The 13,543-nt window shown below is 44.6% G+C and overlaps 1 protein-coding gene across 1 annotated transcript in view; it reads right to left on the bottom strand.

Annotated features, from left to right (window-relative positions):
• Window positions 1-13,015, bottom strand: part of CLMN (calmin) — a 77,140-nt gene extending 64,125 nt beyond the window's left edge. Inside the window, exon 1 of the mRNA XM_055715144.1 lies at window positions 12,818-13,015. Within this exon, the coding sequence (XP_055571119.1) occupies window positions 12,818-12,899 (82 nt within the window). The 5' untranslated portion in view covers window positions 12,900-13,015. The remainder of the gene's footprint in view (window positions 1-12,817) is intronic.
• Between the last annotated feature and the right edge of the window lie 528 nt (window positions 13,016-13,543).

The raw sequence follows: 13,543 nt of genomic DNA, 5'->3' as shown, positions 1-13,543 counted from the left end.
AAATTTGACATGTTTTTGCCTATGTTCCAAAGCCATGGAAAGGTTTTTCTGGAATGAGATTACACCTTTTCTACTCAAGTAGATCGAAAATCTATTGCAGAAAAAAAAGAGGGGGGGGAGGGCGAAGTAGGGAAAAAGAAAGAAATAAACTGCTGGGAGAGTATGTGGGTGGCAGAATTCAGTCTTTAATCTGACAAGTCTATGTCAGCACTTCTCCACAAACATACCTATAAGGGATCTAATTGTTTTTCTCTTTGCATTGATATAGGTTTGTACTGTCTTCTAATGCTACCCTTACAGGGCAGGTTCGCTTCCTGCTAGTCTCTTTGCCTGATGTCCAAAAAGCTAACAAGTAAACAAAGCAAGAAAAGCTGACACCTTTCTTCATCTATCCATTTGCCTTTCTAAGTGTCTCAAACAAATTCGTCTTGAAATTAAATCATATTGTCAACCATGCAACACACAACATGGTCCAAAGAGAGATTTACAGACTGGTAACTAGGGAGCTGGCAGAGGAGGCGGCTACTCAGCTGATGGATATAAATAGCAAAATCCTAGTCAACAGGATATTATTGTTCTTTGGGGTTCCCAAAGAAGCCTTAAGCGATGGATCAGCTCCTACGCACATGCTGATTGCAAGTCAGCACCCATGTGCAGTGGGGAGGCCCTGCCCAGGGAAGACTCGAGGCTATTTCAAGAGTTACCAGGTCTCAGCACTTCCCATGCTCCAGTGGGAGGAGAGATTAAGAAACCGGGGGAAAACGGCTCAGCAAAGCAGCTGTCATCTATTTGTTCCTTTACATATTAATAACTCATCTCAAAGAATCATGAGACTAAATAGCAATGCTTTCCTCTGCTCAGGCCATGAAGCCAAGCCTAGATGGCGATCACCAGACAAATACCAAAGAGCTTGAGCAACTGGGAAAAGAAGAAAAGGAGTCTTCCAGGAGCAGGTCAGAATGGCTTATTTATATAAGGCCGCAAGACACCAGCTTCAAGTCAAGGCAGCTTACACTCCCAGGTATCGCAGAGCTTCAATTACAGACCACATTTCGAGATGAGGCAATGAAGTGCATCACCCCTCTATGACCTTCCTTCTCTTGTAGAACATACCCTTCTAATCATCCAGGGCAGGCAGACATCTTTAGGCAGATACCTCTCTACATTCATGCAAGATAAATACATCTCATCCATGCCCTAAACAAGCCCTCCCTTGGTCTTCCCCTCTACCCCATCAAGCTCTTTCAGACCTGTACCCAAGGGACACAGAGTTTCAGGACAGCAGATGCAGCATTGCTCTCTGTTAAAATAACATTCGGATGATTCTGAGAACTGAACAGAAGAGCACGATTTGACAGCAAGTTCAGGCTGGGCTAAAATTTAATCCAATTCATTTATGCATGCAAACGGAAAGTTTTTATTCGCATATATACTTCTCAAGGAAAACAAATTATAGTTCCTGGAGATGTTCATCATGAATTACCCTCTTCCAGCTTCTAGTAGCAAGTTTTCTTCCTCCCCAGCTCCACTTTATCTCCTTTCTAGCAACACATACTCAAACCATGGCAAACAAAACTCGTTGAACAAACTCAGTGAACTGAAAGCATAGTAAAAAGAGGCAGAGGGAGCACAGCTGATTTGGATCTTGACTGAGGTAATTCCAAAGCACTTGGAGAAAAAGAAGGTTTTACCTGAAGATAATAAATAGTAACTCATAAAGATGATCAACATGAGACTTCAAAAAAATACATCTTCACAAACAGGGAGAAGTAGAAGAAAGCAGGTTGATACCACTCCATAAACATTTTGTTCTTCTTGCATTAAAAAAACCCCTATGCCAAGCCAAAATGAATTGTGATTGCACTTGGTGATCCTTCACACCAGCAGGTGTGCACTGGAGAGAAGACCAACAAGCATGAGCAAACCCAGAAGGAGACCACTTGTCACTAAACATGGGAACATGACACGTGCTGGGACAAAAGATGAGTTTGTAGCTTCATGTAAATTATCAAGTTTTAAAAGTTTACGATAGAGAAGGCAGTATGCATGTATTACAGTTCAGATGAGTTGTTAGATGGCATTGTTTGCCTTTGCTGTCAGATGGTGAAGGAGACAAAAACAAGCTGTGAAGAGAGGAATTCGGTTAGGTAGTTCCAATGGTCACCTTGCAAAGAGAATACCAAGGTTCAAGGCCTGCTCCACCAAAACTTTCCATGCTCACACACAGAGAAATATGTCATTAGGCTGTCTGGATAACTTTGAAATAAATCCTCTGGCTTTCATATGCCTTTGATCCCCAAACCTAACATAAGGGTGTCATCTAGAGAAATACATTAAAACCCATAAGATACTCAAATACTAAAAAAATAGAAATAAATGCCTGCTAGAATGTATTAAGAACACATCTCAGTTTTAGTCAAGACAAATGCAAAGCGATGGGAAAGAAAGATAATAGTGATGCCCATAGGCTGAGTAGCAGAACTCAGGCTTGGACCATCTCTGCAAAACCAGTTATTAAATACTACTTCCACATCTGTTACAGCCCCATCCTTCTGTAAGGATGCAACGTGCAAGAACACACATGTGTAGCAGGACCGGCAAACTAAAATGAAGTGGGCAGCCCATGCCAAATCTTTCTGTCATGTGGACATCACGTTAGCACATTAAGCTGTGTTTTCCATGCAGCTCCTGTGTTTAGGCTCCAAGACCGGTCATTAGTGTGATAAATGAAATGAGCAGAAACTTTGGCTCGAAGAACCTGAACTGCAGCAGCTCTGCAGTCAGTCACTCTTCCTAAGTTTTGGTTCATTACTGAAATGAGAATATAAAAGCTCAAGTGAACATTCAGCTCGTAATTAAGTGCCTGAATGACAAACCTGTCTACTGGCTTGAGTGACGCAACCTAGGGGCCTCATCTCAGCTTGCTGTGAGCATCCAGACCACTTCTACACCTGGTTTTCGTGATCAATCTCAGCATAAAAGTGAAGGACACAATAGGCACAAAAAAAATCGGGATCCTGCATGAAAAAAAAATTTCTCTAGAGCCATCTGTGGGATAGGCTATGACACAATGTTTAGACCTCCCCCAAAATTAAAGAAAGTCAGGGACTTGGAAGGTACCCAAGCTCTGACCAGTTGAAACAAAATGTGGATATAACTTGCTGCATTAATTAGTTTCCAAACAGTCTTGAAAGACAGATGGGTATCAGCTTTCCAGACCTCCCCAGCTACATATGGATCTCTCAGCACCTGAGGACAGCCCCTCTCAGGGATGTCCGGGACTGCACAGGAATCATGCACTGTCCTTCTCCTCCAAGACGCAAGCTGCCATCACACCAGGGTCACAACCACTTCCTCAATTCACAGTAGTCCCACTGGTGCGACCTCCAAGTTCTTAAAATAAACTCATGATGAGTGATTCTGTCAACTGCAGCATTACAGACAGGATTTTATAACGTCCCTTAGCTGTACTAGCAACCAGAACATGGCACTTCCTCTTGATACACACAGGTTTTGAAGACAATTATATCTCTTATCTTCTTTGATTCTTCTGATAAGCACACAATGTTTTAAAGTTTTGAAGGGCCAACACTGAATACATCAAAAAGAACATCTATCTTCAAAGGATGAAATGCAGCTTAGCCAGCAAAGATTCATACTCTGTCTTCTTTCACCCAAGGTCAATAATCATACTAACTTCTGGAAGAAGGCTGAGCAGAAGTTCTTTTTAACCAACATTAAGTCCTTAACTTTTTTTCTTTATAATGGGCAGATATGCAAAAATTCAGACAAGAATCCCTATAATCTCAAATCACTCCTTGTCCTGTATCCAGGAAAATATTAAAAAAAAAAGAAAACAAAAAAGATTAAAAAAACCTCAGAGTAACAGGAACTAAATGTCATTCAGTGGCACTAATCATCAGGGCCAGGAAGTCCCCTACCCGGTGTGGAACCTGAGAACAAGGACAGGGACTGAATGCTTCCCAGCTACTCTGGAGAGTAACTGCTGGAACTGCCCAGGATTTGTACCAGAAATAAGCCTACTGAGTACCTTGTCAAAAAAGGAGAGTCAATGGGAATTTTGTCTCTGAAAGCTCGTCTTCTCATTTGGGCAGGATTTCTACGATTCACCAGTTTTAAGTATCACATGAAGGCGCTGGCCGCAGTCGCTCCTGCACTACCATTAGGTTTTTCAGGACCACACTCTGCCCCATTTGCCTACTTCTGTTTGCCTCGTTACTCTCCCTGGGCAAACGGCCCAGACAGATTTATGTTTGTTTCCTTCTATATACATAAATATATATATATATATATATATATTAGCTCCCAGACAGTAAGTCTGAAATGGATATTTCATACTGCGTTATTTATAAATACTATATCTTTATTAAGCTGTAGCTGCAGTTCACGTTTATCATGAACATCAGCAAAAGGCAAAAAGATTTAATCACATGTCCAGATGCAGTCATATAAAGGACCAGTTTTTAACAAAGTTATCTGCATTGGCATTGCTTCCATCTGCCTCAGTGCCAGGACTGTCTTGCCCTTCCCATTTTTCACTGAGCCAAGAGAAGCATAAACAGCCCTTAGTTGCGAACTACACTGACTGCATATGCAAAACACCTATTGATACACCTTAGGGGGCTCTTTGCAAAGACTTAAACAAAATGGCAAAGTACTTCTTTCTGACCATTAGTGCACAATGGAAAGACAGCCCGTGCACACAACCAGTCCTTGTGCTTTGGCTGAAGTTCAAGAGGTTCAGCTGCAGTCCCGTGAAATAGACAGTTCAGGCTGTAGTATGGCTCTCACAACATATGAATGACACATGGCTGCCTGATCAGAGGGGTTTATTGTACTGTTATTTGGGTTTCTTGAAGAAAACAGGAAAAAAAAGGCTAGAAGAACAAAAATGCAGTTTACCATACACTTGAGAGTTAGAAAGCAATAACAAGATTAGTGCACATCACAGACCTTTCAGATTCCAGAAGTGCTAACAAGTGAATTATCCTGACGGACAGGCCCAAAAAAGTAACACTTGCCACGTTACCATTGACAGTGATGGTAAGCTGGGTGGAGAGAGAAAAGAATAATGTATGTAGGCAGTTTATTTGAAGTTCATTTTCTCCCCTGTAAGTACCTTCGTCCTGGTGCAACATACAAAATACTTTCTTTTAAGGGCTCTTTGTTAACCTGGAGACTGCAACTGCTGGGCCACAATGAACAACAGCCACTTGGGAGAACTTGTCTCTGTGAGGGACAATCCCAGGTGCAAGACCTAAATGTGAGCTTCTATATGTCTGGCTAAAACGTGGAGCACCCACCCTGGGGGTCCCAGTCTAAGAACAGGAGCACTACAGCATCCACCATGATGTGGTTAATTAGACGCTCCAAACTCATTTCACAGCCAGGTAACTACAAGTCTCCAATCCAACTCAAACATTAAACAGAAACCTGAGAAGTTCAGTTGCCCAAAAAGCCACAAACCTACCAGTAAAACAAGCTGAGTACAGTTTACTGCCTTCAGACAAGATTTGGCCTTCTACTCAAAATGCCTGTGCACGTGAAAGCCCTGGTGACACAACCTGATCTAGCTGCAGCATTTCATGGGTATGGGTAGAGCACCTCCGACTTTAGCGGGGCTCTAGATGGACTCAGACTTATGGAGCATCATCAGAATAAGCTAGGCAGCAACACAACCTGCAGGATCTGCGCTGCAGGGCCAGGCTCTGGCTGGCGTGTAAATCTAAGCACGCCACTGAACAGACATGTTTCCTGGTAATGGACACTGCACATGAGCAGGGATTTCTTTGCCCAGCTTGGGACACTACAAAATGCACTCACCCCCAGTCTTAATTAGGATAGGATGAAGATCCAAAGGGATACATGCATTAAAGATGACAAGAACTGGAATATAGATGTTTCTATTTGAAATTAATCCTGTGGCACACTGAGTGAGCATTTGTTTTGTAAACAACTAGAATTATATTACCAAAAGAGAAAAACAAAAATTGCCATAATAAAGCAAAGCAACAACACTGATCTAGAAGGGTCTCATTTCTGACTACCAACAGTAAAAGATGCTAACATAAACAGTATTAGAAGAAAAAAAAAGGTAACTCATTGTTCATAGATACACTGGGTCTGAATTGTACTGATATGTATCAAGTGTAACTTTCAAGATACTACAGCATAAAATATGTTTTAAGATAGGAATTAGTAGAAAATAATTAACAGAATCCTCAAAATATTACACTATTTCAACAAATAATTCGATGGCATGATTCAAGACAAGTAATGGCCATAGAGATTACAGTAATCTTTTAAGTGGTTTTGATAACATCTTTTCAGATTCAGTGGAATTTCTGGTTTTCTGAAGAAATCCTCTCTGCCTGCAGCTTACATGTCCACAGGCGTGCACTCTGTAGACACCCAGGCTGTTGCTATTATGAGCCTCCTTAGAAGATTCCAATTTAAACTTGTGTTTATGGCTATAAAGCCTCGAACTACAGCTAAAACATAGCTCAGCTGTTTGCACAGAAATATGCAGCAGTTATAATGAAGTAAAATCCATCCTGCAATCCTCCACCTACAGTCCCTGTGTGTAACTGGTTGGGGAGACATAAAAATAGAATAGCAGGTAAAGAGACCTGTAGAAAAAGCCACATTTTTTAAAAGGTGCTGTGATGCCCTTCACCACCCCAGCACTGACACAGACGTGACTGCTTATCTAGTAATTTTGTCTCCTGAATATATAATTCTGAGAATCTTTTTGACTTCTACATGACAAGACAGACAACATTTGGCTCTTCCCCTTTAGACGTGTGCCCTTAATCATTCTGCAACAACAGTAAATTTAAACAGCATAGGACATAAATAAATAACGTTTAAATGGACACTGACAAGCCAAAATGCCCAAGGTTGCTTTTTCTAGTCCAATAGAAAGCTGTCTCTCAAACAGAAAAAGAAAACCAAGTCATTCCTTTGTAACACTTTCAAAGTAGATGCTACATATTCTTCAAAATGCGAGTGACATAACCTTGAAATTGTCTTTAGGAGAAAGAAAACTGAACTTCTGTCGAGCTGAGCAAATAAAAAACAAGCAGGAGAAATTATGAGAACTACATTACATTTTAAAATCAGCATGAGTTTTAACACAGTGTTTTGAAGACTGTTGTTCTTAAATGACATTCAACTTCAGGTGAGTGATACAGTCTGAGATGTTACCAGCTCTCCTAATGCTGAGGCTGGTCAGTACTTGAACAGCAGCTCACGAAGGGAAGAAAGAGAAGGTGATGCTGGCGAGTGACAGCAGATCAACCCCATGCCTCAAGTCAGATCCACACTTGGACGCCAAACACAGTCTCTCTTAATGATGAAGTGTTAGTATACAGGTGTAAGAGTTCATTTGCCTGCAGAGCTACTGTGCACGATTTGAATTTGGTGTAATTTCATCCACGCAATAGGACAGAGAGTCCAGACTTCTAATTTGTTAGAGAAATTAGGCATTGACCTTGTTAAAACTGCATGCTGGAACATGTAATCTGTACTTTGCCTTACCTCTCACTGCTCCTTTATTTCACCATCAGGATTTCCTACATCTGGAGCAGGTAAGTATTCCTTCCATTGCTGACAAATACTGCCAGGTATGGAAGTGCCCTTACAAAGAACATCCCCACTAGAAGACTTACGTTTCCAGCATTATCTCTGGTTTCTTATACCTGGATCTGAATCTTTCATTTTGGGGGTTCACATTTATAACTCTCAGACCTATTTAACTTCACTTTTACATAGTATATGATCACTTTGTGGTCCTACAGGTCTTTGTGTAAGATTCTCCAGGCGATTTAATCTTTCCAAATGTCACCCTAATCTACAAAGGGCCCCGCTGAAATGAACATGTCTACAGGCAGAATGAAATCCTGCTGAACATGGTGACAAGTTATGGAAGAGTAAAAGCAATACACAGTTAGAGAATCTTACTTTTGTCAAAATGGATACATTAAAAAAGGTTTCCTTCTATTGGTAAATTTCCCTGTGTTTGAAAGGCATGTCAAACTATAGCAAACAGATTGAATGCTGCTGTATCTTGTAATTAACTACAGAGAGTAATATTTTTTTTTAAGTGCAATAGTCCTAAGAATTATGCTTCATACATAAATGGATAAACAAAAATACTGAGAGAAACATTTTCAAGACTGACTATAGCCCCTGCCTTTGGTTCTCCATCAGAGATCCCTTAAAGCTCCCCTAAGTAAAGACATGTAGGCACCCTCGATGCCAGAGCTAACTTTTATGAGATAAGCACCCATATTACCTCCTAAGACATGGGCTTCAGGACGTGTTACCTCAACGGAAGCTAGGGTTCATTATCAGTGGCTATAGTTACTACTGCCCAAAGCTTAGAAAATCTAGATCTTAAGGATCCAAATGGAAAGACAAGCAAAATCAGAGAGTGCTAGGAGTTTATGACTAAGTGATTCACCCAAAGGTACAAACTAGGGCAAGGATAAGGAACCAGTGGGGATGGTATTGTTCAGTTTATTTCTTCCAGCCTGTCACCACTTTTTTTTTTAATTATTTCTGACAACACTACAATATATTCCTGCATAGCCCTCCAAATATGTTTGAAGCCCATGCAACCCTCAGCAGAGCAAGCCTGAGACTCAGGAAAGTATTTACATCTACTGAAATCAAGGAATAACCATCTATGGATTTTTGTAGGTCCTGGATTTAACCCTAAGCAAGTAGCAAAACAATGAGTAGCAGGACTTGGGGCTCCTTGTCTAGTCCTCCAATAGAAGAATGATAGAATTCTACCAAGACAGCCCATGTACTCTGTTACAAATATAAAAAATTAACATTAAAACCATAATTATTTTTAAATTGTGGTAACACCACTTGGTTGCCAGAGATGGACAAAACATCTGACTGCACAAGTATTCATCTCCCAAGGAATGTAAGGAAAGATACATACTACTAAATATACATTCAGACTGTTGCAAAGCACAGAACCAAAATATCATCTAAAAGAGAATAATTCCTACTGAGAATGTTGCCTCTTTCTAGTGAGTGCAATTCACCACATTAGGGAATATATTTTTGAAGATCTTAAACCAAGCTTCCAGTAGGGAAGATTTTAAAATATTCTTGTGTTGTAACAAAATGTTCCTGCTGGTGTTGTAATGAAAGAAAGCAAGGGAAAAAAAACCATCTCCTGGCAGGAAATTAATTATTGAGTATTCCACTGCTTGAGATATGCTCCTATATTCTGTGCAAGCTTTCCATTTTTCTCTTTCAGTATGTGGAGAAAATCACTATGGATAATATACAAACAGAACAAAGAGCACAAGAATATCAGTTTATTAAATGCATTTAGAAACTGAACAGACCTGGAGTGAGAGACTTGGTTTGTGCATCACCACACCTGGCACTTTTTTGCACTTTATATTCCCCTCTCCACTTCTCCATCAGATTGTCACTTTTGCTTCTGCTTTCTGAAATTACCTCTGTCAAGAATGGAAGCAGTATGCCTGGCTTTTAACATCACTTACCTGCAACAGCTTTGAAATATCACTTCCTTCATTGAAAAAAATAAAATGGAAAATCTCAGATCTTGATGGAAAGGGAAAGTAAAAGCCCATCATCATATGCCTATGTCTAAATATCCAGATGTAATTCCATTTTTAAAACCATCCTTTTTTTACCCCATGTCCAGTCCATTTTGCCAATTTCAACCCTGGCTGTCAGTTTTAGCCTCCCTGTGAAGGATGTTACATCATCCCATCAGTTACATTACAGAATATACAGTTCCAGAGGCTACATCTGCATCCAGCACGTGCACCTAAAACAACTCCTGAATTCAGTGGGATCATACCACTGCAAAAGTATCCCCATGAGAGCTGACACTTCCCAGAAACTGGCATCCTGGATCCTTCCTGGATGTGGAACTATGAAACTAGAGAGGGAAGATGCAACAGACTGAAACAGCATATGCCATCTTCAAATAGTATTTTACATCAGCAGTGCTCTATAGCTTAGCTAAGACATAACGAAGAACTCTTCAAAAGAAATGAATAATTTTAGCCTTTAAAAAAGGAGGCAGAAATGGTATGGAAAACTGCTACCACAGATGGCTGTGATGCCTGCAGAAACTAATACCAGCTAGGCTGTTCAGGTGCTAGTGGTACCGTTTCTCATGATCATCACCACTTGGGCTCATCTTCTTGGGCTCTTCCATCAGCTGCTGGGTGGGATAGCTCGGACACAGGATGACAGCAATGCCTCTGTCTGCCTTCCAGACCTGAAAGACCTCATATTTGTCTGGCACTGTGCATCTGCAGCAGAAGTCTCCACCTGACATATGTAAAATGTCCCATTGAAAGGGAACATTCTGGAGTAAGACAAACCATCAATCTCATAGCACCTAAACACAGACGGTCTTGCAAAGCATGCTGCAGGAGAGGAGATGCAGTAGTAGACGGGACCTCGCACCACCTGAGGTCCTTTGTGTGGCCCTAAGCAGCAGGGCCTGTCAGGATCTATGCTGGTGCTGCTGGAAACTCTGCATCATCCTCAGCTAATTTTTCATCCCAGACTCATGACTTTCTAGCACTATTACTGATTCTGCAACTGATAGACAGTGATACCAGCAGTGATTCAGATCACATTGTTTTGAGAGGAGAGAATGAATTTTGAGTTATAAAGCAGGAGCCAGTTTAATTACTACATATGAACATAGAGCATATGCTGCCCTTTTACAAGAAACTATCCTGAAAAGCACCACCATGCTTTGCCACTGAGCTCCTGAGTGACAAAAATCACACTCTCCTGAGTATCAGACTCACCATCTGTAAAATGTTTTTCATCTCTAGAAGATAATGTGAGAACTATGTGTTACAAATCATATCTACTGTAAGTGATTGATATCACCATTTGCTTTGGAGCGGCACCTTAGAAAAAATGCCTTTTCCTCCCTGTAAGAGCCTACTTGGGGAAAAAAACCCAAAAAACTCTTAAAACCCTATTTAGTAGTGCAAGCAAGGTGACAACCAATATATATCTCAAAATTCCTTTTGTATGGTAAGACGGGAACAGGAGGCTTTTTTCATGAATATAATGTTATTCAAAGGAATTTGCCCTGTAGGATGACATTCTCCTACAAGACTATCGGAATTTTAGATAAGGCTGTGTGCATCTGTATAAATGCATTTTAAGTTCCAGAAAGGGAAATGAGTTTAACTCCTTCTTACAAAAATAATAGAGAGGCAAAGCCAAAAGCATGTTACTCTTTTTAGGAATAGATTTCTTTTCTATCCCTTCTCAACAAATGCCCCCGAGTTAAGGATTAAACCTGGTTTAATTGCTACAGTTTCGAGCAACAAGAGATCAGAGGCAGACCATCCATGCTAACACACAGAATTGAAAAAGACAGAGCCAGGAGTTCGAAATGCAGAATTACACTATAATCTGATATTGTCAAAACCCAACGGGAGTTCATCCTGGAATCAACAGCTCTGGCTTCACTCAAAATCTGAATTTCAGAGGTTATGATGATGCAAGCTAAAATGTTGTGGAGTGACCCCATCAGCAGTTAACTGCATTAATATAACATCAGAGCTGAAAGAATGGCTAATTTGAGTCTCTTTTCTGATAAATTATACATCATCGACAATCAAGCCAAACCAAAACTGATTTCCAGCAACTGCACTGCCTCTGCCAGTAGTCAGCGCCTTAATATCATTAAGCATAAACAGGAAGAGATAATGACCTATAATTCAAGTCTATTATTTTTATGGAACATGAAGATACATTGCAGTGTAATGTGAGCTGCTGATCAAGGCTGGTATGTTACATTAAACAAATTGCTCTCCCATAAGCCACTTCTGCTTTTTCTTCTTTCATCGATTCTTGCTGTCCTTGCCAGTCACAAAGAGTTGGCTGGAGAGGGGCAAACGTAACTTTGGAGGAGCTACTACACTGATACCGAGCTACATTCCAACCCAGGTATTTGCATCCTTTCCGCCAGCACTGCCTGTGGCAGAATAGGGCTGCCATCTCGCAGACGACTTATCCAATAACTCTGCCCTTGTTTATTCAACAGTAGCTTATGAGAAGGCACATTAAATTGAGTACTCAGATAGCCACCCGGCTCCCTTCGGGCTGCGCTGGTACGGAGCCGGGGCCGTACCCCGACTGCGGCCGCGCACCCCCAAACCTGCGGGTGGGAGCGCAGGGCGGGCTGTGCCCCAGCCCGCGGGGCGCCTCCGCCAGGCTCCGCGGGCGGCCGAAGGCAAAGCTCCCGCTACCCGCGGCGAAGGGCGAGCCCCGGCACCGCTCGCCCCGACGCCCGGCCGGCAGGGTCCCCCCGAGAGGGAGCGCGGTGAGCCGGAGCCTGCAGCCCGCGCCCCGACGGCCCTCAGGAGGAGCCCGGGGCGGTACCGTCCCCCCGCGGCGGGGACACCGGCTGCGCCGCCCCCCCAGAGCCCCCGCGCCCCGTCCCTCCCGCGGGGCCCGGCGCCGCTCGCCCCTGCACCGGGGCTCTCCGCCGGCTGGGCGGGCCCGGCGCCCCGCTCAGGCGAAACTTTGGCCCCGCCATCCTCCTCCTCCGTCCCCGCACCCGCACCGCCCGCGCTTCGGGGAGCCGGGGGAGCCCGCACAGGGCGGCCCGGGGGGGCGGGCACGGAGCCCGCAGCAGCGCCGCGCCAGGGCACGGGGAGAGGCGGGGAAGGAAGGACCGGCACGGGGAGAAGGCGAGGAAGGGGCGCGGGGCGGCGCGGGGGCGGGGGGAGGCGGTTCTCCGGAGGTGTCGATTTACCTTGGAGGTTCTGCACTCGGATGTCGCTGATGTGCCCGATGAGCTCCTCGCGCTGGAACCAATCCCACTCCTGCCCGGCCATGGGGACGCAGGGCCGGGCTGAGGGAAGTCGGCAGGAGCCGGCGGCACCGCCACCGCCGCCTTCACCGGCACCGACGGCGGGCGCGGAGCGGAGCGGGCGGGGGGGCGGCCCCTCTCCGCGCCGCGCCGCGCCCCGCCCCGCGGCCCTCCCCCCTCCCGCCCGCCTCCCTCCCTCCCTCCCTCCCTCCCTCCGCCCGGCCGGGGGCGGTGGAGCGCCGACGCGCAGTGGGGCGGGGGTCCGGCCGTGCCCGCCGCCGCGGGCAGCCTCCCGCCGGCCGCCCCCTTCCTCCCCTCACCAGCGGCGGCCAGGCTCCCGCATCGCCGCCCCGCAGAGCGGCGCGGGCGGCAGCGCGCCCCCCGCCCCGGCCGCCCCCTCGGGCGCAGGCGGGTGCGGTCCCGGCCCCGGCGCTGCGGAGCCCACCGGCCCGGCGGCGCGCTGCCCCCGGCCGGAGCCCCTGCCCCGTCCCGCTCGGGAATGGCCTGTTGACGCTCCAAATAAATAACGTTTTTCTTGCTGAGGCAGCAGGGGGACTGCGAACAATACCGAGCTCCTGCCCGCTTTCTCTTGCTGTGCCCGGGGACGGGAGAGGTGTCGTCCCCAGGAAGAGATGTCACGCATCCAGGGTAGAAAGGGAAGAAGAAAGT

The sequence above is a fragment of the Falco cherrug genome, chromosome 7 (genome assembly GCF_023634085.1).
Source record: "Falco cherrug isolate bFalChe1 chromosome 7, bFalChe1.pri, whole genome shotgun sequence".
Classification (NCBI taxonomy): Eukaryota; Metazoa; Chordata; class Aves; order Falconiformes; family Falconidae; genus Falco; species Falco cherrug.
The sequence above is the reverse complement of the archived record's forward strand: the minus strand, read 5'-3'. Positions and strand labels throughout refer to the sequence as shown.